At 42.3% G+C, this 22,590-nt stretch overlaps 1 protein-coding gene and 1 non-coding gene across 5 annotated transcripts in view; one reads left to right on the top strand and one right to left on the bottom strand.

Annotated features, from left to right (window-relative positions):
• CRIM1 (cysteine rich transmembrane BMP regulator 1) overlaps nt 1-22,590 on the top strand; it is a 221,696-nt gene that overhangs the window by 144,323 nt on the left and 54,783 nt on the right. For all 4 annotated transcript variants that reach the window (XM_045287039.1, XM_045287038.1, XM_045287040.1 and 1 more), the window contains one exon: nt 13,208-13,336. In XM_045287039.1, coding sequence (XP_045142974.1) covers nt 13,208-13,336 — 129 coding nt within the window. The remainder of the gene's footprint in view (nt 1-13,207; nt 13,337-22,590) is intronic.
• LOC115868457 lies at nt 19,976-20,104 on the bottom strand. Its single transcript, XR_004045608.1, has one exon. It is a non-coding gene; the product is annotated as a small nucleolar RNA SNORA65 (small nucleolar RNA).

Here is a 22,590-nt window from a genome sequence, read left to right on the forward strand (position 1 = left end):
TCTTCAATATTTTACCCATAGAAACTTTCAGCATTTCAACTTGAGGCTTGAATTTTTCTCTCCATTTCTTTCAGTTTTAAGATATGCTGAGCATGTACTTGATTGCTGGTTTTCTAACTCCAGGTTTTGCATATTTCTTTATCATGCTTTCCTTTGTCTTCTCAAGCTGCCCTTGGACATTTTCTGTTCAGCTCTTTTACTTCATCATTCTTCCATTTGCCTTAGCTATCTTAGGGTAAAGAGCAAGTTTCAAAGTCTCTTCTGACATACACTTTGACCTTCTCTTGCTTTCCTGTCTTTTTAATGACCTTTTATCTTCCTCGTCTGTGATGTTCTTGATGCTGCCCCAGAGCTCATCGGGTCTTCCTGAGAAAGGAAAATACCATGGTGAACTTCCCGTGAAAACTGGATCATCTGCAACATGGAGGAGCTGTGGCTCAGGTTCAAAAGCCCTTCTCGCTCTGGGTTGCCCTGTTCTCGTTCTTGTGACCCACTTGTTGTTATTCTGACATCCTATGGCTTAGCTTTGGATCCAGCTTTTTGCCCTGGCCCTCTCTGTAGACGCTTGGCCTTCATGAAGCTGAGTCTATGGCCTTCTTCCACTTGTCCATTCCTGCTTCTCCCAACCTACAGACATCCTTCACCCCAAAGTCACTAACCTTCTTTACCAGCTCTCCGTGCCCTGCAGACTTGCTTCCTTCCAGCCGCCTCCATCTGTCAGCCTGTACCCAAGTCCCCGCTGAGTAAAATCCATCTTCCACTGGGCCCCCTTTCGCTGTGATCAGACACCCAGTACCTTCACTAACTCTTAAGCATTCTGCCCTAGACGCTTCCCTTTTCTCTTCTAATTCTCTCCAGTCTTTGTTTAATGGTCTGGTAAATTTGTCAAGCAGTTGGCAAAAGTGCCCATATTTCACCCAGCACAAGATGAGTTCCTGAATTGAATGAGTTCTCAGCTATTTTCAGGACTATTTTAGTAACACTCCATTCACTTGACACCATCTAGGAATGGGGTACTGTAGTCACTAAAGTGAATTCTCCAGTTAATTGAAATTTTATGGGTCAAATTTATGTGCATGATTTCAAAGGAAGACCTAGTGCAAGGCTCTGCATACCTCCATGCCTGTGTAAGCCAAAGACACAGGTCATAATTCAACCCATTCGTAGCCGCTCAGCTTCCCCACCAAATAGCTCACTTTGAATTGTTTGCGTTGGGGTTTTTCAGTCAGTGTGTGTACGAACTTCACAACAGTCTTCTGATGCTCCTTGCTCTCTCAGAGCCCTGACTGCGTGCCGCCGAGTTCTGCCACGGCGATGAGGGAGGACCTGAAGGAACTTAATTTCTTGTTCCCTCAAAGCTGGGAAATGTGAGCTGTCGGGGCCAGGTCGAATAAGGGGCCGTGCTTCACCTAATTTGGAGTTGCTAGGTTCCCCTCGTGTCAGCTCCCAGGCGTCGCACGTGCGTGCATGCGAGTATAACAGCGAAATGTTGCCCAGTCCTGTGCCATTCTCACAGTCATTTCTGGGTGTGAGCCCATTAGTGGGCCAGCCCAGGGATAAAGCCTTATCTGATACGGTGTCCTTCCTTTAAGGGGGCAAATGGCTTTCCTCGATTGTTCCCCCTGCTGTCTGGAGACTTCCTCCCTGTGGTCCTGGCCATTTATGAGAGGGTTGGGTTGAGGTTATAAGAACTCAAGTTCTAAAACCCTGCTCCCCAGTTAAATAGAGCTCTTTAAGATGTGTATACGAATACACACACACACACACACACACACGGCGCCATTCTCTTGTGAACCAGTTAAAGTCTACCAAGCCCCATTCCCTACAAAAATAAACAATGAAAACACATGAATAAAATCTAAAACAAGGATAAAAGGCTTATTCTTGGAATTCAGTGACTTTTGTGAGCCATCTCTTACTGCATTCTTGGAAGAAGGTATCCCACTCACTCCATAGAAAAAAATCCTAATTTGTCTTTGTGGTCTTCTAATAATACTCGCATGATAATACTACTGCCTATCCTTATTTAAAATAAAATTGGCAAAGGAAGAAAAATAATCCAACAGCCAAGAGTCCCTGGAAAAAGTATACAATGGTAATAAATAGGTCTAAAATAAGTACTTGGTGGTTTCTCTATCTCACCAGAAATTAATATGAATCTTGGGAACATTTTTCACACTCTTCATTTTAGAACAAAACTGAGAAATTTTCCTGAGATACAAGTAGTACAGAAATCACGAGGATGGGATGTAAGTGTTGTTATGGGAAATATATACAAAGGGAAATGGAATAGCTAAATGTGTACTGGCTGAAAGAATTTGAAAAACTCCAACTGAAGATTATTCTTTTCCATGATTTACTAAGACTTTACTAAGTACACATCCATTAACCATGGAATCCCCCCGCCCCCGGCCCGTCCAGATTAGGGAATTTTTATCATCTCATTCCCCCCTTGTTGTCAATATTAATAAATAGAGGCTTCCTTCTAACTTCATTTGGAAAGACGTTTCATTTCATCTTCATTGTACTTTCCTTCCCAGCCTGAAATTCTGTTGACAAGGCAGTGACTTACTTGAATAGTTTTCTGAGTCGTATGGGTCACACTGGAAAAGCCATTGTGGCGGCAGAATGACACGTGAAGAAGGTACAGGAAAAACAGATAAGAGGTCTCTCTGGTTCTGTTTTGGCCAGCCTTATCTCCAGTTTTATGGCCCTGGACAGGCCACTGTTATCTGGGGTCCCTTAGGATATCTGGGGTCCCTTAGGAGGCCTGATATATTTAGCCACTGCGCAGCCATATGAAATAGAGTAAGACTTTGGAATTTCCCATTATTTGAATAGTCACATGGCTTAATTGTGTAGTCCCCCAAAGCTAAAGAAGGCAGTTGCCCACATTAGATCTCAGAAGAGAGCATAATTGTTCATCCTTGTCTCGCAATCAGGTAAGCAGAATTGGGAATTTCTAGAGACAAGCTACTTTAAATATATAAGCCATTATTAAAATCCCAAAAAGGAGAAAGTGGTAAGTGAAATAAGAGAAGGAATTGGTTTCATTTATCTTATTACCTCTATTTGAATTTTTTTTTTAATCTCCTAAAGTGTAAGAATATAGCTGCCTTAAAGTGCTTGTTGTAGAAATTTTCCCAGGGTAAAGTTTTCCAGAAAGACTTTTTGGGACAGTGATAATTATCAGCAGATGTATGACTGAAAATGGGTGAAGAACAGTGGTGGACAGCTGCTCCCACAGCCAGACAGCCTCCGACCGGGCGCTCATCCCACAACACAGAACTCTCCAAAATGATTCAGACACGCAGCCAGAAGAGGTACCTTCCTGACAGTAGGCTACGCGCTGAATGCTATGGACAGTGGACTTTTCTAGAGTGGACTTTTCCAGAATCACCCACCCATGCTCAAGAACTCCTCACTTTGCTGTCAGTCTTCCAAGAGTTGCTAATGAGAAAGGGTGCTTCACACATTTCTCAATGGAGCTCATCAGTGTGATTTATGAGTGATAACAGCTAATAGTAATCAAGGTTATGAGAAAAACTTTGTATGGATTCATTCAAAACCAGACGTCCAATGACGTTATACAGTTCAGACACCACATAGAAAGCACACATTGACATTTTTATTCAAGCTGTAGATGCCTGAGTTGTAAACATCAGTGGCATGTACTTTGTTTCAGAAGCAAATGGACATAAACACACGCATTTTTAAATAACTGAAGCTCAAAATGAATTCCTTTTTGTTTGTCCTAAAAGCATTAAGCTATCTGATAGCATTCTGGGATGGATGTGAAAAAGTAATTAGCGTTTTAAGATGTTGAATTTGAGTTTCAACTTGAGTCTCTCCAGGTTTTTTTTTAAAGAATTGGCCATAAAATAAAATTATAAAAAGCAAGAAAGTAGAATTTAGCTTTGCTTAACATAAGTATAACTCCTGAATAATAGTGTGCAGGTCTTAGAGTTAGCATCTGGTTTGATTTCTTCTTCTGACCAAATTAGTATGGCCCTGGTGCCTGATATTTACTATGAGTAAGTGTATTGTAAGATAACATTGCTCCCAGGAAACATATGAACATCAATATAAAATACTAGTATTATAATTAAGAAACAGTGTTTAGGACATTCTGGTGGGTAAAAAAATGTGTTTTTCTGGTAGTCTTTTTACTAATGAGGCATTTTCCTGGGCTTCCTGTGATAGGAAAGAAATAGCCATTCCTAAATTTTAAATAAAGTAAAATAGGGACGTGCGTGTGTGTGTGTGTGTGTGTGTGTGTGTCAGAGAGAGAGAGAGAGAGCGTTTATGCTGTTGCACGCCAGAGCAGATGGTTTTCCCAAAATGTTGCTCTCTGAAGCCCGTGCTAAGAATTGGTAGTGAACACCTGCACTCCTGACAAAATACCAAGGGTTCTCGTGAGAAATTGCTCCTCTAGACAGTGTAAGGTGCTTGGAGACTCTTTAAAAACCACTCAGCAGAACAGCAGAGGGTGCGGAGCACAGTGGCTCCCATTCAGACGCAGAGTAGAATGCAGCAAACTGCGGCTAGACATAACAAACACCCGTTTTTGTTCTGTATTGCTTCTAGGCTCAGAAAATATTTCTAGAATTCTTCTCCACAAAGAAGCTGTTCCAGGGCTCCCTCTAGAAATAGTTGTAGCCAAAGACAATGAATTCCTGCTGTTTCAAGCCTTCTTCCTTTGGAGGACATTAAGGTTATTTCTTGAATTCCTCAGCTGATTCATTACAAAATGAGATGGAATTTCAGGGTGGTCCTGTAAACAGTGCTTCAATGACGGTCCCACCTTTGTGCAAGCATTTTCTGATTCTCCAAATGGGGAGATTCTTTTAATTCCTTTAGAAGAAGCCTCCTCACCATTGATGTACAGTCATGCGTAAATGCCTCCAAAAGCTTGATGACCTCCCTTGAACTGGTAATTTCCAAACTTGCACAAGGCAGTGAGCCGTCATCCTGCCAGGGAGGCGTGCGCTGTCTGGTGAAGTTTGTACCATCTGAATGCCATACCTACCTGTTAGTACCAGAACCCTATTGCCATGCAGTTAAATTCCAACTCAGTCATTCTATAGGAGAGATTAGAACTGCCCCATAGGATTTCCTAGGCTTTTTGTCTTTACACAACAGACTGCCTCCCCTCTCGTCCGCTATGCCACTGGTGGGTTTGAACCACATACTTTTCAGTGCATAGCCCCAAACTTACCTACTGCACACTAGGGCTATTCCCAATTAATATACCAAACCAAGCCAAACTCGCTGCCATTCCGTCAATGTTGAGCAACCTCCCAGTGGGTTTCCAAGACTGTAACTGTTTATGGGAGTAAAAACCCAGTCCTGAGAAGCTGCTGGTGGTTTCGAACTGCTGGTTGTGCAGATTGCAGCCCAACCCGTAACCACTACACCACCAGGGGTCCTTCTCCATTCAACGTTGGAGCACAGAAATGAGAGATCTGAACAAGAATAATCTTTTTTTGATCATTTTATCGGGGGCTTATACAACTCTTATCACAATCCATACACACATCAATTGTGTAAAGCGCATTTGTACATTCATTGCCCTCATCATTCTCAAAACACATTCTTTCTACTTGAGCCCTTGGTATCAGCTCCTCATTTGTCTCCAGCCTCAGCCCCAGAGAGAACTGTCCATATTCCAAGCACTGTTGCAGAGCCCAGCGAAAGGTTGGCGATAGTGACCATTCCTGAGAAACAGTTTCAGGGTGCTCTTAATTTCAGGATGCTCTTTGAGCCAAGCAGAAAGCCTGCTTCAACACTCCTAAAGATTCCTTATTTGGATCGGAAGCAAGACAGTCATTTTACCTCATCTCTGTTACCATGATTCTAGATTCTCCTACACCACTCCTTCCCTACCAAGAACTTACTGGGACAGAAACAACATTAAAAAATCTTAAGCTCTTGGTCCTTCGTTAAGCTATTCTTAAAGGAGTGAAAATTACATATTGATTTTAAATACTTCAACTGAGGAAGGTGTTAAGTATATCTCACATTGGAGTTCATTACTTATCATTTGAAATTGAATTTCCATGGTCTCACAGTACTTCTACCCAAAAAATAATATTCCTGATGGTAGTAATAGAACTGGCTCTCAGATTACAAATTAATAGGCTGTACTGAAAGCCAACGCTCAGATCTGTTTAATGATAATATCAGATTTTTCCCCTAGATAACATATAGTTGCATTCTTCTGTTGTGAAAATATTTTCACAGAAATCTGACTAATAAAGATACGGTTTGACACAGTAGGAAATCAAGCACTAAATGTTGAGTGAATGATGAACGGGTAATAGAATCCATGACTTCAGATGAAGTGTCAGGAGACAGCTAGTTGCCTGCAAATGTGACTGCTACAAATCAGTTACTCTGGTGACATAGGGTAACAGCAGTAAGTACCCAAGAAACATGGTTCGCCACTCCCAGATGGCTTTTAAAACGTATTTCAGCTTGTATTTGAATGTGAAAACAATACTCATTTTGCTAAATGTAATAGAACGAGGTGACAAATGTTAAACTGCCTTTTAGAAAAATATAAACTTCTGTATGTATTTAATATATTACAGCAAATGTTGTTGTGTTCAGCCTAATCTCTCAGGGAAATGGAATAGTTCCAGAGTAAATTGGCAATTTCCATGAATAAATGAGTTTGTTGAGTTTCTTGTGTTTTAATGGATATTAAGGATGTCAGAATTTGAAATGGCACTTCTCAATTGCTTCCCTCTAATGTAGGTCATCAGTGAATGGGAAATGTTAATTTTGGAGTTGACGTGGTTTTAGCTTTTTTTTGTTCTGCCACATCATCTGAGATGTGGAAGGCAGCTAGTGGGACTCTGACCTAAAACATTTAACACTTTCTGGACCCCATGACTTTCTGTTTTGAATGTTTTGTGGGGACCATGTGTTCGTAATGGAAGGAATGCTGAATCAACATTCCAGGACGTTTGTGATGAAATGTGGGTTTTTCATCCATATTGTGTGAGACATGTATCTCACTGGATGAAAGGAGTACGGAGGGATGCACAAGCTGGACTCGGAGGTAAAATTATGTAGAACACTTAGGTGCTTCCGGACTCAGGATGCAGGATTAGTGGAGAACATCTGCCCCACTGGACTCCGCTCTGCATCCTGGGACAGGCACATACCATTGAGAGCACCTGAAATTGTGATATTCCTAAGAGGTTAGATCATCATGAGAAAGGCAACTTCCAAATAATGCACAGGAATCCAGGAATAGACTTCCAAGGGTTATATCCAATAAAATAGCCAGTAGAGACAAACGTTTTTGCAAAATCACACCTTTAGGATGCAGCACCTCCTACAATACCCTGTAGCACGAAACTTGTAGCACATGGCCCTTTCTTCCATTCCCAACAGAGGTAGGTCCTCTCCTGACCTTGGATGCACTGTAGGTGGCAAAGCAGCTGCCCGTGAATGCTGGAGGAGGGGACGTAGGTGGGCACTCTACATCCCATGGGTAATGGGAAGGTTACCACACAGCATGGTGCGGCAGTCTACCATTCTTTTGCCACTTCTATCATTCTGTGGCGGTTGCTGTTTTGCTATGATGCTAGAAGCTATGCCAGTAATACTTCAGATACCTGCGTACTCACCCATGGTGAACAGGTTTCAGCACAGCTTCCAAACCAACGCTGGGAAGAAAGACCTGGTGAGGTACTTTGGGAGAAAGCTCGGCCAGCGAAAACCTTACGGATAGAGCAGAACATTGTCCAATGAAATGCTGGAAGATGAGGCCTGTAAGTTCGAAGGCACTCAGAATGAAACTGGAGAAGAGCTGCCTCTTCAAATTAGAGTCTGCCTCAGTGACACGGATGGAACTTTCAAGACCTTCATTTACTGATGTGCCATAACTGGAAAGGAGAAGCAGCAGCTTCGGACTTCCACTAATAAGTGGCACGTGGGATGTACAAAATAATGCGTCTAGGAAGATTAGAAATTGTCAAAAGGAAATGGAACACTGAAGATCAATGTTATAGCTATTAATCACCTGAAAGGATTGGAACTTAGCCATTTTGAACCACACAATTATATGGTCTGCCATACCGAGAAGGACAAGTTCATGAAGATCAATGGTGTCGCATTCATTTCCAAAAAAATTTACAAGTTCTGGAAAACAACACTGTCACTGGTAAGATCCATACATCTACAAGGAAGACAAATTAATACAACCACTATTCAAGTTTATGCACCAGCCTCTAATTCTAAAAATGAAGTAGTAATTGAAGAGTTTTATCAACTCTTGCAGTCTCAAATTGAGCAAACATGCAATCAAGATGCATTGATAATTACTATTGATTGGAATGCCAAAGTTATAAGCAAAGAGAATATTGTAAGACTTAATTATATTTGTTTTTTCAACAATTTAAACAAACTACATATGTGGTCCCTGCTGGATAGAATATACAGGCATCAAATCAACTACATGTGTGGAAAGAGACAAAAAAGGAGCTCAATATCACCAATCAGAACAAGTCAAAGGGTCAACTGTGGAGTAGACCATCAATAGACAAATTCAAGTTGAAGCTCAAGATAATTAAAACAGTCCTACCAGAGCCAAAGTAGGACGTTGAGTATATCCCACCTGAATTTAGAGGCCATATTAATGAGCTTTGGACATTAATTGAACAGTAACGACTAAAGACCAGATGAGTAATGAGAAAACAGCCAGGAGATCATCCATGAAGAATGCAAACACAGACTCAAAACTCACGGCCATTGAGTTGATTTCAGCGCATAGCAACCCTGTAAGACAGGGTAGGCCTGCCCTTGTGGGTTTCTGAGACCGTAACTCCTTATAGGAGGAGAAAACCTCATCTCTCTGCAAGGAGAGCTGATGGTTTCGAGATACTGACCTTGCATTAACAGGCCAACTCATAACCCACCAAGACAAGGAAAAAAACAGCCGAAATGAAGGTCAAAAGAGACTCTGAAATGGTCATAAATCTATAATTATTTCTTGAAAAGGAATAAATAATAAAGCAAAAGAGGGAAACGTAAGAACTCAAAGGATGACGCAAGAAGACAAATGGTTCTAATGAAATATGCAGAGACCTAGAGTTCGATCACCAGAAGGAAAGAGCACACTTGGCATTTCTTCAGCGGGAAGAACTGAAGAAAATAAGCCTTCAGTTGCGTTAGTGAGGGATTCTCTGGGCAAAAAAAGTTGAGTGACAGGAAGCAGAAAAGATGTAAAAAAGTCACAGCCACTGTACTTAAAAAAAAAAAAAGGTTAGCATTTAGCCATTTCAGGAGGTAGGACATGTGATCAAGAACCAATACAATTGGAGGCAGAAATCCAAGCTGCATTGGCAATGGAAATGTTTCAACAAATAGGATATTGGAAATGCTCACTTGTATATGCTAAGAAATTTGGAAGACAGCTACTTGACCAGCTGACTGGAAGAAGTCATATCTGTGCCCATTACATAGAAAGGTGTTCCAATGGAATGTGGAAATTATCAAACGCGGTAACTAATATCACATACAAGTAAAATTTTACTGAAGATAATTTTAAAAATGAGTACAGTAGTACATTAACAAGAACTGCCACAAATTGAGGTTGTAGTCAGAAAAGATATCATTACTGATGTTGGTAAACCTTGGCTAAAAGCAGAGAATACCAGAAAGATAATTGCATATGTTTTATTGACTCTGCAGAGGCATTCAGTTTTGTACATCACAACAAAGTATGGATAATATTGCAAAGAATTTAGTTTCCAGTCTGGAATAAGTTCACACACACCAAAGGGATACTTCCTTCATTCAGAATAAGGAAAGGTGTGTGTCCATGTTGTATCCTTTCACCATATTGAGCAAGTCATCCGAGAAGCCGAACGATAGGATGAAGGAGACATCTGCATTGGAGGGAGACTCAGGAACCTGCAGTAGATGACACCGCCTTGTTGCTGACATTGAAGAGTACTTGAAGGCCTAGCCGATGAAGATAGAGACGGCAGCTTCAGTATGCATTGCATGCCAGCATAAAGAAGACAAAACGCCTCACAATTGAGTCAACAATCAGTATCGTGACAGAGAAAGCACTGACGTTTCTGAGGATTTCGTTTTACTTGGATTCATAAGCAATGCCAGTAGAAGCAGCAGTTAAGAAATCAAGCAATGTATTCAATGGACAGACTTGCTGCGGAAGACCTCTTCAAAGAGTTAGAAAGCAAAGACAGCGCTTTGAGGACTAAGGTGTTCCTGATCCAAGCCGTGGTATTTAATTTGCTTTATATGCATACAAAAGCTGGACAAAGAATAAGAAAGACTAAAGATGTCTTTGACTTGTGCCTTTGAATTATGATGCCGGTAAATCATATTGAATATCCGAAGGACTGCAAGAAAAACAAACAATTTTGTCTTGGAAAAAATACAACCAGGATGCTCCTTAGAACAGAAGTTGCTAAGACTTCATCGATAAGCTTTGGACCTACTGTCAAACAAGACCAGCCTGGAGAATGACATCCTGTTTGGAAATGAAGAGGATCAATGAAAGGGAAAGACCCTTAGTAAGATTGATTGACAGTGTACCTGCAGCAGTTGGCTCAGACGTAACATTTGTGAGGTTGGCGTAGGACCAAGCCATGCTTTGTTCTGTTGGACATAGTGCTGCTGCAAGTTGTAGCGGACTCAACAGCATCTAACAACGCTGGAGGATTAGAACGAAGGGTCCTGTTCGCCTTTTTTTCTAATTTACCTGAGCCACAAGTAGGCGTATGTTACAGGGAGTCGACGTGAGGGTGTTTCCTGTCCCGGCAGAATGTATGCTTGATCTTGGGATGGGAATGTATACCATTTGGATGCTGAACAAGTCACTGTGGTAATTCTGATCATCAAACAACCCGTTGAGATGATTTCTTTTGCTTTTCAGCCACAGATCACAACAGCCCCAATCCTGTTTATCAGGTACAGATTGTGTCAAAAGTAAGACATACATTAATTACTAGTGGGGGAAAAAATCATTCAGAGATGAAAGATCATAATTGAAAACGATGTACAATGCATACTCCTAACAAATCTGTAAAAGCAAAATTCTGTGCCGCCCCATGACAGCATTTTCAGTGTCAGTTTTATCTGTATTTTTCCCATAATCTGTTTTTGAAGGTATAACTTTCTCATACTAACTACCTTAAATGTCAGTAGAGAACACATGGCCTTGGTCCATATACTGAATATACTGAAGATGCGCTTGTACTCATATGCTGTCTACTAAAATGTTGAAACTCGGGTTTAGAATCAGCTGTCTTCTGTCCTCGCCCTAAAACGTCTCAGATTCACCATCGGTGCCCTTGGAGCAGAAACTCTTTCCTTCCTGTGTCGTGGCAAGTGTGCCTCGAGTTGGTGCTGGTGCCCTGCTCTCTGTCATGTGTTTGTCGATAGAGTAGTTCTAAGAAAATACTGGTATTTTTTAGGGTGAAGGTTGAAACTGAATTAATATTTTGGAGGGCTAATAACAGTAATGATAAAAAGGAAAAGGTGTAAGTTTGAAAACTGAAGGATTACTTTATTACGGTGGCTTTTATGCAACTGCAGGAAAATAGCGATACTGTGTTAATTCAGCTTGTCTTAGCGCTTGTCTAAGCCATGTTTCTGATGTTTAAAGTTATCTATCAGGAAGGGAACTTTCGCCATGGGAGGAAATTAGAGATTTATGGCATTAGAAAGTTTACATTTAAGATTAAGGAAGATGTTCTTCAAACTGCGTATATTGTAATAAAAATAGAGATTGAGAATTTTTACTGAGAGAATGTTGATCAAAGCATTTCTGCCATCAGTCACCGTTGCCTGCTACCTGTGACGGGCTGAACCACTGTCCCTTTTTAGCAGATACCCACTTCAGAGCCCTTGATGGGCGCAGTAGCAGTGAAACACTTATTTTGGTCTCTTCCCTGGTAACAGGAGATGAAACTGAAGAAAACAGTGTGGACTAACGGATAGAGTATTGAAGCGGAGGTCCAGGACCTCTGCACTGTTCTTTTCCCAGCCTGTTACCAGGTGCCTCTGTAAACCTAGATAAGTCTGTTATACCCTTGATGTACCTCTTATATTTTTCAACTGTAACAGTGTCGGTAAAGACATTCTGCACGTGGGTCCCACAAAGATATTGTATAAAACAGCCTACTCTGAGAAAACTCACAGTATCTTTTGGTTAGAAAGATGCTATGTAACTAGGTTAACTTACATAGCTGTTCCTCTCCACGGCGCTCTTCCCTAGCCAGACGCTGTATGAGCTGGCACTTACAGTGCAGTACAAAACAGGTACCATTGCAGTAGACTTGACCTTGCCCCACAGCTAAGACTTGTGACTCTGCAGCCAGAATGCCTCCATTTGAATCCTTGGTTCACTTGCTGTGTTGCTTTGGGCAAGTTCATCACTAAAGACTCTCGTGTACAACGGGGATGGTGACAGCACCCCCCTGCCCCAACACACACAACACATACACACTAGATTGTAATGAGTCGTGAAGGTATTTATGTAAAGCACTACAAACGTTACATATAACACACTTAATGTGAGCGTGCAATTATTGTCGTTCTCTAGATCGAGCCTTACTTAGCATGGTGGAGACGGTAAAACCTCACTTAGGTCTTGGTTTTGTCTCTGCATCTGTTTCCAGAATGGCGAGTCATTCTCTCTCCCAAATGCCTCCCCCTCCCCTGCCACTCAGCATATCACCTGTAATAATCGAGGGTCACAGATGAGATAACAGAAATGGGTCTTTTAAATGAGTCTCTAAAACCGCCTGTGAACTGGAGAGTTGGGATTAATTTGTTAGCCGCTTTGTCTAGGTTATTGTGGAAAAACAAGTAAACTCAGAAAACATCACGAAGAAGTAGAAAAAGAGTTAGCAAATAAATGGGAATAATTTGAGCCCCTTATCTGCTTTCACCGTGATGTCCATCAGAAAAGTATTTTGCCTCGACCTCATAAAATATATCCGTTGCTCAGACATAGAGAAGTAGACCATTCAGATCTTTCAAAAATCTGGTCTCAAAATAGCTCTTTTTCAGGGTTAAAGATATGATGAGAATATAAAAGTTTGGGATTTGATGAGATTTATTGATTCGATTTTCCGTATGGGATTTCAAAGATGGAAAAAGCATCTGAGAGGTAATTATCTGTTTCATTGATCCCCCCCCCCTTTCTTTTTATTATTAGAACCAACCTACATCACAATTGATCCACCTGCCTGTGGGGAGCTATCAAACTGCACCCTGACAGAGAAGGACTGCACTTACGGCTTCAAACTTGATCACAATGGTTGTCGAATCTGTCATTGCAAAAACAGTGAGTATGCATGAGACTGCTTTTTTCTGAGGCCTAAGCATAAGCATATTACATGATTGAATATCTTTTTCACTCCTTTTAATGCCATCCCCTTGGCAACCTGAACGAAGAAGAAAAAGTATGCTTACACAAACACAGTTTGTGACACTAGAGCGGCACCTATTCTGGTTTTCGTGGTTGTTTCATTGTGTTGAGACGCTCCTTGGCGTCCAGCAGAGTCATGAGTACAGCCTGGAAGTGCATCTCCCAGCCTCCCCAGTCCTCTCCCTCCACAGCACCCTCACAAGAAGGTCATTATAGGATGTCACAGTCCACCTATGGCATCATTAGAGTTGTCTTCATTTTTTAATTTATTTTTGTCTTTGTATTTTAATCCAATTCTGTCTCGATGTAGAATACAATTGTATCTCCAAGCCATATCCTCTGAAAGTGGATAGGGTATGTTGCACTTCTTTTTGGAGGAAGAGAGAAAAAAGGTTCATGTTTAAGACCGTTTTGTATTCCCTTAATTCTTCTACCAAAATACCTTCCATCTCCTCTCACATAACTTCTGCCAGAATTGAGCATCTTGGCCATCCTTCAGATGACAATTTTTAGAACTTTCTTGATCTTTCCCATCTTCTAACTGATAAACATGCTGTCACTGTTGATACATGAAGATGTGACCCAGGAACAAAGGTAGCCTAAGTTCGTTGCTAATTCTTTGAAGAGCATGACTTTGGCTTCAGAGTTTGATAAGTAGGTAGAAGCAGCGAGTGCTTTAAGTGATTCACATTCATTCTGTATTTGAACACTTAAAAAAAGTAATGTAAATGTAAGACTCACAGGAAGTCAGCTTGGTAGTTTTAAACCCTTTACCAACTGGTGGTATATTTTTTGAATTTTGATAAATGACGTCATACTTTACCTGTGCCTCCCAGTTTATATTGAATAAGCACCCTTTGTATGTCCTCATGTAAATCACTGAATTAAAAGTAATAATACTCCCGACGCAACCAAAGACCGAGCCCGGTAGCCCTTCAGGCTTTCCTGCAAAGTGGCACAGAGCTGAAGATAGCTGATAAGCTTCACCCCTTGACGTCAGCAACATCGCTATTTGGTCTGCCTTAGCTGAAATCAAAACACATACAATATACATACACTGTTACTTCCCTGGAGACCCTGTTTTACAGGTAAAAGGGGAATCTCAGGCTGTGCCTTTGAACCGGTGCTGGCTTATAGTGGTGGCCAACGCTTTCTTTTCCAAGTGTCACAAATCGTAATGCTGTGTTGTCTCATAACAGTCCAAAATTGTTCATCAATTCTGAAAATTTTTCGTTACAAAGACCAAGCAGATTCTCCGTGGGCATCTGTCGGGTCAGCTCAGGAAGGACAGTGTAGATAAGGCATTCATGTTCTCATCTACCAGGAATCTCAAGCTTTACATTCCTCTGACCTTAATTGTCACCAATTTTCTTTCATTAGAATGTATGTGAGCATGCGGACTAGCACAGAACAGGCATTGAGTAATTTTCTCAGTTACAGGTGGCCAGCAGACAGACCCTCTGTCCCACAGAGTTACTGCTAACGTAGTCTAGATAAAGTGTTGCTCTGCTGGTTATCTGTGGCCATCTCTCCATCTCCCATGAATCCATCTGGGTCTGTCTGCCTTCCTGATACTTGCTGTTTAGAGGAGGGTAAGTCCTTTCTATGGTCTGTTCTGCCTTTTGTCGGGGGAAAAATGAAGAAAATATGCGTTGAGGTGAATGGACTCAGACAACCCATAGTCCTGAAGATAACAGGAGACTGCAGCGGTTCATTCCCTTACGCATCAGGCCGTGTGCGTGAGTGAGAGCAGACAACAACAACTCAGGACAGTCTTTTGGAAACCGGAGGGGGCTGGGCTACACATCCTATTGGGGGCTCATACAACTCTTAGCACAATCCATACATACATCCATTGAAACACATCCTTTCTGATCTTGGGATCATACCTAAAATGCTAAAACCTTTTCACTGGAATTTAGGTGAACGTGTGCAGAGCAGATTAATTTTATAAGCAGCCAATTGTTTTCAACTCCACTGTCTCCTCAGTGAATCATCGCATATCCCACTTTGTCCCAGTGTTTCCTGCTTCCATTCCCCCTCATCTGCCAGCCTCTGTCCCAGGGTAGATGCCCCGGGACAGTTAAATCTTAACTGGCGGATTATTCCAGCATGGGGGGAGTTCAGTTCCATCCCTGAAGGGTGTCTTGGAGCTTCACCCGTCTATCCAACCAATGAGCCAGGGCTCTTTTACGACTTTGCGTTCTGTTCCATATGTGTCCCCCAACGCTTTCTGGGACCTTCTGAGGTGACCCTGTTAGAGCCGTTGACCTACCTAACTTCTTGCCTCAACTCTGTGAAGTTGGAAAATACAGATTTTGTGGCGCATGGTCACCTCCCCATCTCGTTCGTGCTCTGCTAGATACGCTACGTGGTACTGTAGGACAACTGACACCGTGCCTTGATTCTTCTGTATTTAAGATCTCCCTGAATTGTCATTAAAGCAAGTCAGATGGTTACCACTGGACTTTGGCGAATTGCCACTGTGAGCAGCATCCTGTTCTGCCCTGCCTTTGCCTTAATGTCATATTCTGGCTTTTTAACGTGAGCTCGGCATCTGTTCTCCCTGGCCTGACGGCCTTGCTGCAGCACCGCCACACTCATGGGTTGGGGGTGGGGTGGGGGGAGAGTGGCGCAATACACATGACCTGTGATTTGTACAATTTTTTTTACATGTAGATCTTTATGACCCATGCATTATTTGTAAAGCTTTCTTCTGTTTATGGCTATTCAGCCTTTCTTTGTTCTCTCCTCCCAGAGTTCTTCCTTCAGCTAATGCTAATAGAGTGTCTGCCAAGTACTAAGTATTGGGTACCTGCTAGCAGATATGTGCTAGGAAAACGAGCAGGGAGCCCTTCCTGACTCCTTGGGGAGCGGGAATGCCTTTCTTCTCTGAGAAGCCCCTTCGAGGTCTCAGTGTCCTGACCTGATGTCTCTCTCTGTCGCACAGAGTTTTCACTCACTGTCACCCTAGTCCTGGAAACAACCAAACACTGGTATTTCCCATTTGTCTCTGTCAATCAGAGTCGGCCACCGAGCTTTAGTGTTCTCAGGGCCCCTCCTATGAGCAACCCTCCTCATCCTACTGCCAGCACCTTTGGAAGCCCTCAGGGAGAGGCTCCCCCTTGAGCTCCAGAGCCTGGGGAGTCACAGTCCCCACAGCTCTCCCCTCTGGCTCTGGCGTCAGCCTGTCCTGGACCTGGATGATCGATCGGACAAGAAACTCCTGGAGCCCCCTGCATAAAGGACAGGTGATAGAACCCAATCCCTGAGTCAATAAATTAATGAAAGCAAAGCTAGCTTCCCTTAACCTGGCATGTGGTGGTTGTTTACTACACCATAAATGTTTTATAAAAATCCATTTCTGAGTCAGCCCATGCTGCTGACTAGCATGGAAACCCTCCCGCTCCCTTCCCCTCCTTTGTTCCTGCACCAGCCTGGCTCCGGCAATTCCGGCCCTCCGAGGACTCTCTCCCCTGTCAGTGTGGCGCTCCTGTGTTCTCTTCCTCCTTCCTTGGTAAGAAGAGAAAAGAATGTCCCTGGAACCAAAGATAGCATAACGTGTTCTTTGCTCATTGCGGCTGCATGCTAAGTATTGGTTTTGTCCAAACGTCTCCCTTACATGACTCTCCATCTCACCGATGCCTGATTTTCAAGCTTTGCCGCAGTTGTTTGTTCCTCAGTGTTCTCTTTAAAGAATAAACCTCATTCCGCTGACAGCAAGATTTCTTACAGACCAGCCCCCAAATGTTTGCTTATTGGTTTGTTGTTTGTTCGTTCACGTAACCTCTCATTAATCTAGTATCTGTTAATATGCCAACGATGAGGGATACAAATATGAGAAAAATGATCCTTACCCTTGACTAACACCAGTAATATGTTCATCATATACTAACACGTTGTCATGATATTGCAACAGTCTAGCATATTACAGATAATCACTTTAAGATGGAAATCAGAAGCCTGTAGAAACACGTCCTTCAAAAGCATCTGGCCAGAATATGACAAAGGATTCTTTTGTTTGAACATAGTGTAGCTTTGCTATTTTAACCGGTAATAAATTATATTCTTGAAGCACAGTTAAGCAAAGTAAGGCATCAAGGGCACACAGTGAATTTAAATTATTCCTGCTTTACTTTCTTAAAGATGTATTTAGAATTAAAAAAATAATTATAGCAGAAGCTGTTTAAGACAGTGCTATATTAACAAAATGAAAATCATTTAATAAGCTACTAATAAACAACCCTGGTGGCTAGTGGTGGCGAGTTGGGCTGTGATCCACTTGGTCAGCAGCTAAAGACTGGGCTTTCTGCTCCAGTCATCAATGACAGCCTCGGAATCCCCAGCGGATCGCATTGAGTCAGCCTTGACTCAACGGGCAGTGAACTTTTTGTTTTGTCTGTTTGTTCTGTTTACAATCTCTTACTGATTAACCAGAAGTATTTGGTGCGGTGAAACAGACACAATTCTCTCCAACTTACTATGCTTGCATAAATTCTGAGTATTAAGTGAGATGGATATGAATCAACTGGCATCTGATTGTTTACATCTTTACATCAAATGGATTTAGCTAGATTATTTGCAACTTCTCTTCGGGCTTTACCATTACGTAGTTCTCAGAATGCATCATGCTGTTACATAGAAACTGGTACATAGGTATCATTAATGGGGATAACAGGGCACCAGGAAATGCAAACACAAAGAAAGCATCTAAAAATGGGCTCATTGTCAACTAGGGAGAGGGGCTTCTTGTTTTTATTCTATTGTAACTCCGACCTGACACCTGTCAGGCCCAAGATTGAGCCACTATTTGCAAGATTGCCTTTCTGTATCAGATAGTCTCAGAGACCTCCTGGTAGCAGGCTGGTGTCAATGGCCATTGTCCAGGAGCGAGAAGTACTGTAGCAGAGAAGTGAGTGTACAGCACCACCGAGGAGCGCTAACCCCGTGTGTTCTCTACAGAAGAGCCAAAGGTCACTGAGAGTGGATTTTGTGCTCCATTTTCTCTCTGGGAGCAATCTCGCTTTCTCCAACGTGAGCAGTCCATTTGCTGTGCAATTACCATGACCCCACCATAATGCCCGGGCCTGATAGCTTGCTATTATTTGTCACTTTCTCTTCTATGATAATTCCCCCGTGGACGACAGCATGTCTTTAGCTCGTCGTGCACTCAGAATGGTGAAGAATTACAAATGTAAAGCCACCGTTCTTTTCCACGGTTGGCCTCTGCCCTTCTCTGGGTAAAGTATTGCTGACTCATCTGTTACGTTCTGTATTTAAGTGTTCACCTTGATGATGCATTTCTCTTGAGAAAAATCCATAATCTCGAGGTACCTTCCAGTATTTAATATTCTCCATTCCTAAACCACAGTAACACTGATACTGCGGTTAAGTGCTCAGCGCTAACCAGAAGATCAGCACTTCAAGCTTGCCTCGGTTCTGCAAGTGAAAGCAGTGTCTGTCGCTTCTGTGAAGGTCACAGCCTTGGAAGCCCTCTGAAGGGTTGTACTCGATCCCAGAGGGGTAATGAGTCAGAATCGACTCATTAGCAATGAGTTTACTCCTGAACTAGAAGATTGCCTTGGCCCGTGGCTGTCAAGTGCATTCTGACTCATGGTGACAGAGTAGAATGACTCCTTCGGGGTTTCTAGGCTCTATCTTTATGAAAGCATATCAGCAGATATTTATTTTGCAGCACCACTGGTTGGTTTTGAACCACCAACCTTTGGGTTTGTTGTTATCATTAGGTGCTAGCCAGTTACTCCTACTCATAGAGATCCAGTGTATTAAAGAACAAAGCACTCTACGGCACTAGACCATCCTCACAGTCATTGCTGTGTGTGAGCCCGTTCTTGCAGCCACAGCATCTTCCTCTCTCCTTGAAGGTCTTCCTCGTTTTCACTGACTCAACCAGCATGATACCCTTCTCCAAGAACTGACTCCTCCAGGCAACATATCCAAGAAGCACTTTGGCTCTGCTTCACTTTCCAGGGCCTCCTGCCGCACACCGGGGTCGTGACAGTTGTTGTTGGGTGCCGTCAGTTGATTGTAACTCATAGCCACCCTCACTGAACTAAGAGTATATTTTGCAATGCTTAATGCATGTCACTGCTTTGGAACAGACGGCACCCTTGATAGGAGCAGAGGAGTAAAGAGCAAGAACATTGATTAATTCATTCACTCAGCACATTTTATTGAGTACTCATTCCATGCATCAATCAAGAAAACCAGGTCCCACCTTAGTGCCCCTTTGGCTGGGAAGCAGAATCCAGATAGACCCCGACTGTAGCACGGTGTGCACGAGAGCCCTTCTGAGTCGGGCATGTTCGGACTCTCCCCTCTGGGGTACAGCGGCTGCTGCCTGATGTGTAGCCTTCATTTGTATTTTCCCCTGGTGTTCTAATGCTTGTCCATTTTTGGAAACAGTTTTATTGGCACTTACTCCACATATCACACAATCAAATATCTCAATCCTATCAAGAAGAGTTGTACAGTCATCACCACAATCAATTTTAGAATATTTCCCCCCACCCCATGGTTAATTTTTTTCCTCTTGACTGTCCCCATGCTTTCAGCACAGAGCCATCCACGTGAAGAACAACCACGTTTCCTAAGCTTGACTTTATTCTCAGCTCACCACTGGGCTGCACCAGCCAACAGAGAATGGTCAGGTTCAATGACGGGTGGCTGGAAAAATCATTACTAAAATGAGTATGTAATCATCATAGATTCATGCTCCCTCCCACATACATTGTTTGTTCCCCTCACCCTCCCTATCTCCCCTATAAACCCCTTCAACTGTTCTTATCTCTAAACACCTACTCCTTTTGTGTGCCACAAACTAGGAAACCCAACAGAAATAATAAAATGATGAGGATAAAATAATAATAAAGGGATAAAAATACAAATAATGAACGAGAAAGAAAAGACCACCATGGACATTTAAAAGGCCAGGGAGGGCATTTTTGTCATGGAGTCAATAAGATATAGTTGCACCCAGAACAATTCCAGGTTGGGTCAGAAGGGAGGTCACTGACCAAGTACCCAGTTCCATCCAGTCCAATCGTGCTTACAGTAATCTCTATCTGATAATAAAGCTGTTCGAGACCCTTGCCTGTGGCTCGAGGGGATCTGCCAGAGGCTTAATGTGACTGGACACTCTGCAGATGGGTTTGGCGCTCCCACTGGCCTCTACAGCCTTCTACATGTTGGATATTTTCAATTTGTGCTCTGATACTTTTCCCTTCATCATACTTGAATTTTGTTATTGCCCTCTTTGGATCACACAAGCTGGTGTGCTTCTTCCGTGTGGACTTAGTTGACTTCTTGCTTAGATGGCTGCTTGTTTGAATACAAGACTTTAAGACCCCAGACACTATTCCAGTTGATAACCGGGCACCATCTGATTTTTTCACCACACTTTGCTGTAGCACCCTTCTCTTCAGTGATCATTACAAGAGGGGGAGTATGGAGCAGGGCCATGTTATCAGAACTAACTGTTCTTGGATTGGGGTTAGAGTTCATTGGGGGCCCAGAATCCATCTGCTTTATCCCTAGGATGTGCATGACTCCGATTTACTTTGGCGGTAGTGTCATGGCGTGCCCTGTGTTTTAACCTAGCAGCCTGTGTTTGAACTTCTTTCATTGCAAAGCAAGGGGGGCAGTTACAGACAAGACAAATTCTTATCAAATTGTTTGCATTTGAATAGTAGATACAATAACTTTTCTTAGGTCTATGGAAGGCTTTTTTCTTCTTCTTTTGAAACAGTCTCATAACAATAAAAGCACCAAGTGACCTCAGAGTGCGGAGTTTCCAGGAATTTGGTTTCTGGGGTGCTGACTCTGGGATGTGCCTGAGTGTTTCTGACCTGTCAGCTCCCCAGCATAATCCCCTGGGCATCATGACTTAAAAATGTGTCCAAGAGGGACTGGGTTCACAAGGTACCCTGCCTCTGGACATCTTCTCCCTCCCTCCTCATTCCTTCAGTAGCAGGAAAGAGATGAAAAATGATGACCTTTCAAGTCAGATAATTACAAATTTTTAAACGAGCCATTTAAAATTTCACTTTTAAGGATGCAAATTAGTAATCAGTTGCTTCACAGTGTGATACAGACCCACGAGGTTATATTAAATATGTGTAATGAAAGGTTTATGATAATGACAAAGTAGAAAATTATACCATAAATCAGTTTCCTTTTTAAAAGAGAGTAAATTAAATATTCAAGTATTGCCAGCTTGGATTCACAAAAGATGCTATCCTAAGATATGTATGTGAAACAGAAACTCATTCCACCTATTAACTATAGTTAACGGCTCAATTTTAGATTGTAAGATTTATGTGAGGCAGGGGCAAGTGTGTTCTGGTTTTCCTAACACTGTTTGCATTATTTATGGTATCTTTGCCTAAAGGATATGAAAATAATATTAAAAGTCATTTATTATTCCAACAGTAAAAGTCTTCACTTCCTGTCTTACCAGTCCATGCAGGACAGTAAGCACACATTGCTGTAGGTCAGCCATCACCTTATCAGCTCCTCGCCTTCTTGAAACTTGGTTGTCTTTACAATGGTGCATTTAACGCAGACACATCTCAACTTGCTTTGCCTTAACAGTTTTATATTCTCTAATGCCGTTAAATCCTATATCGCCCCCACTGAAAATCATTTTAGCAGACTTGTAGTACACGGATATCTCCACCACTGCCTTTCCCAGCCCCATTGCCTCTCTCCTTCTTTCCCCTTGTAAAATAAGTTATGTCTGACGAACAGAGTACAGCTACACATCACTCACTCTAGATCCTGCCAACAGGGAACACTGAACATTTTGAATAGTGGAGAATTAAACATTACTCTGGATCTTTCTTTGACACGTACATTTTTTAGTCAATTGAGCACCAGCATCCAGATACTGGGATAGTTGTTGGCATGGAGGAGGAACTACCTGAATGGAACACTTTCTCTCATGCTGTGGAGATGAACTTTAGAAAGCAGGGATGGGAACCTGTTTCTGCCAAAGGCCATTTGGATATGTATGACATTATTTATGGGCCATACAAAATCACCATCTTAAAAATTAGTCTGCTCGGTTATCAAAAAGATACAGCGTCTGGGGTCTTAAAGCCTTGAAGATAAGCAAGTGGCCATCCAGCTGAGAAGCATCAAAGCCCACA

This window comes from Echinops telfairi, unplaced genomic scaffold, assembly GCF_000313985.2.
Source record: "Echinops telfairi isolate 266 unplaced genomic scaffold, ASM31398v2 ScPeMD7_10;HRSCAF=50, whole genome shotgun sequence".
In the NCBI taxonomy this organism is placed as follows: domain Eukaryota; kingdom Metazoa; phylum Chordata; class Mammalia; order Afrosoricida; family Tenrecidae; genus Echinops; species Echinops telfairi.